Raw genomic sequence first — 2,500 nt, forward strand, 5'->3', positions numbered from 1 at the left:
AGACACTGTCTCTTCCTTACAGATCTACTACAGTCATAATCACAGTTTTGGTTCATATCATTAACTATCTCACACCCACACACACACACACACACACACACACACACACACACACACGAAGACACACACACGAAGACACACACACACACACATACAAAGACACACACACACACACACACAAAGACACACAGACACACACACACACACTCACACACACACACACACACACACACACACACAAAGACACACACACACACACACACACACACACACACACATACACACACACACACACACACACACACACACAGACACACAGAGACACACACACACACTGCCCACTAGTGGATGCTATCTGCATAGTGAATGTGTATACACACATCCGAGACCCTAACCCAACACTGACACAGAAATCCAAGCCTGGTGAGAATTTTGATCATTCAGTATGTGTGTGTGTGTGTGTGTGTGTTTATTGCAGGAGAGGCTTGCAGCTGATCGGGGGCTGAACTTTGATGTAAATAAACAGCAGAGACAGCTCATCGCTCAACTGGAGAACAAGAACAGGTATACAGTCGACTGACTGACTGATCAGAGACCAGTTGATGAGGTGTATTGTAAGGGAGTTGCCTTCACTAGTGTCTCCTTCACAATGTGACACACAGCTCTGTGTGTGTGTGTGTGTGTGTGTGTGTGTGTGTGTGTGTGTGTGTGTGTGTGTGTGAGTGTGAGTATGTGTGATGTGAGTCTGTCTGTCTGTCTTTCTGCCTGTCTGTCTCTGTCTGTCTGTCTGTCTGTCTGCCTGCCTGTCCGTCTGTTCGTCTGTCTGTCTGTCTGTCTGTCTGCCTGCCTGTCCGTCTGTTCGTCTGTCTGTCTGCCTGCCTGCCTGTCTGTCTGTCTGTCCGTCCGTCTGTCTTTCTGTCCATCTGCCTGCCTGTCCGTCTCTCTGTCTCTCTGTCTGTCTGTGTCTGTTTGTCCGTCCGTCTGTCTGTCTCTCTGTCTGTCTCTCTGTCCGTCTGTCTGTCTCTCTGTCTGTCTGTCTGTCCGTCTGTCTGTCTGTGCTGATGTGTGTGTCTTCTATTTCAGAGAGATCCTGGCAGAGATCCAACGTCTGCGAGTAGAGCATGAGGCGGCGTGCCAGCCGAGCCCAGACAAGAGCCACACCAACCCCACGCTGCTGGCCGAGCTACGCCTGCTCAGGTACCCTCCTCCCCGGGCACAGCCTCTACTCCAGGCCCAGGCTTCACTGGAGCTCAGCTGGGGCCTAGCACTCCGGGGTTAAGGCAGCCCCACATAGCTCCATAGCTACTCTACCCAATACATATATATCATATCCCAGTACTTAGACCTCTGATATACTGTCTTAGGCAGAGGAGGGATGAGCTGTATCTGTTTGTGTTCCAGGCAGAGGAAGGATGAGTTGGAGCAGAGGATGTCAGCTCTGCAAGAGAGCAGGAGGGAATTGATGGTACAGCTGGAGGGACTGATGAAGCTCCTCAAGGTGAAACAATACACTTTTGAAACGGTCCTCAGCATGCAGTGTTTGCTGTCAGACACTAGAGGGCACTGCTTCCCCTCAGTCAACAGGTCAATACTTTCTTACAAGCAGCAGTTTTCTCTCTCCCTCACTTCTTACTTGTTCCCTCCTGTCATCCCTCACACTCTGTCTCTTCTCTCTCCCTCCGCTCATCTCTCCTTTCTCTCTATGGAGATATTTATAGGACTTGTTTTTCCCTCTTTGTTGCACTCTCCTAGTTTCTCACTCTTTCCCCCTCTTTCTCTTTCTCTCTTCTCTCTGTTTCCATCCCTCTCTCTGCTGCACCCTGCAGGATGAGGAGCAGAAGCAGGCTGTAAGTTCCCTGATAGAGTTCCCCTGATAAATTGTGTGTGTGTGTCCCATACTTGTTTATGAGAAGTGTGTATGATTTTAATCTTGATCTCTCTTTTTTTTTCTCCCTGTCAGGCGCAGGCGGCAGGCTCCGCCCAGGCATCTCCCTCTCGCCCAATCCCCACGCCTGTCCGCTCAGCTGGCCCCTCCCCCTCTCAGACACACATGCACGCCCCCCAGGACTCACTAGCTGGGGTGGGAGGGGACGTGCAAGAGGCCTTTGCTCAGGGTAAGACTAGAGAATGTGTGTGTGTGTGTGTGCGTGTGTGCGTGTGTGTGTGTGTGTGTGCGTGCGTGCGTGTGTGCGTGCGTGCGTGCGTGTGTGTGTGTCTTGATCTCTCTCATTCTTGCTCTCTCTCCTTCTCTCTCTCTCTCAGGCCCGAGGCGGAATCTACGTAATGACCTGTTAGTAGCAGCAGATTCCATCACAAACACAATGTCCTCACTGGTGAAGGAGCTTCACTCTGGTATGGGTATACACACAGAGAGAGAAAGAGAGAGAGTTCCCCAGATACACACACACACACACACACACACACACACCGTGTATTATTTCACAGTCACAGACTGTCTGAATTCAATTGCACTTAAAATTGCACAGAAAGTAAGCGATCC

General features: G+C 50.5%; 1 protein-coding gene across 5 annotated transcripts in view; it reads left to right on the top strand.

Annotated features, from left to right (window-relative positions):
- The window catches only part of dtnba (dystrobrevin, beta a), a 13,839-nt gene that overhangs the window by 10,560 nt on the left and 779 nt on the right, over positions 1–2,500 (top strand). For 4 of the 5 annotated variants that reach the window (XM_083689168.1, XM_083689167.1, XM_083689169.1 and 1 more), the window contains 6 exons: positions 479–564; positions 1,084–1,197; positions 1,402–1,498; positions 1,827–1,847; positions 1,961–2,114; positions 2,263–2,352. In XM_083689168.1, coding sequence (XP_083545294.1) covers positions 479–564; positions 1,084–1,197; positions 1,402–1,498; positions 1,827–1,847; positions 1,961–2,114; positions 2,263–2,352 — 562 coding nt within the window. The remainder of the gene's footprint in view (positions 1–478; positions 565–1,083; positions 1,198–1,401; positions 1,499–1,826; positions 1,848–1,960; positions 2,115–2,262; positions 2,353–2,500) is intronic. The other variant, XM_083689170.1, reaches the window with a different exon arrangement.

Source organism: Argentina silus (genome assembly GCF_951799395.1).
Source record: "Argentina silus genome assembly, chromosome: 17".
NCBI classification, from domain to species: Eukaryota; Metazoa; Chordata; class Actinopteri; order Argentiniformes; family Argentinidae; genus Argentina; species Argentina silus.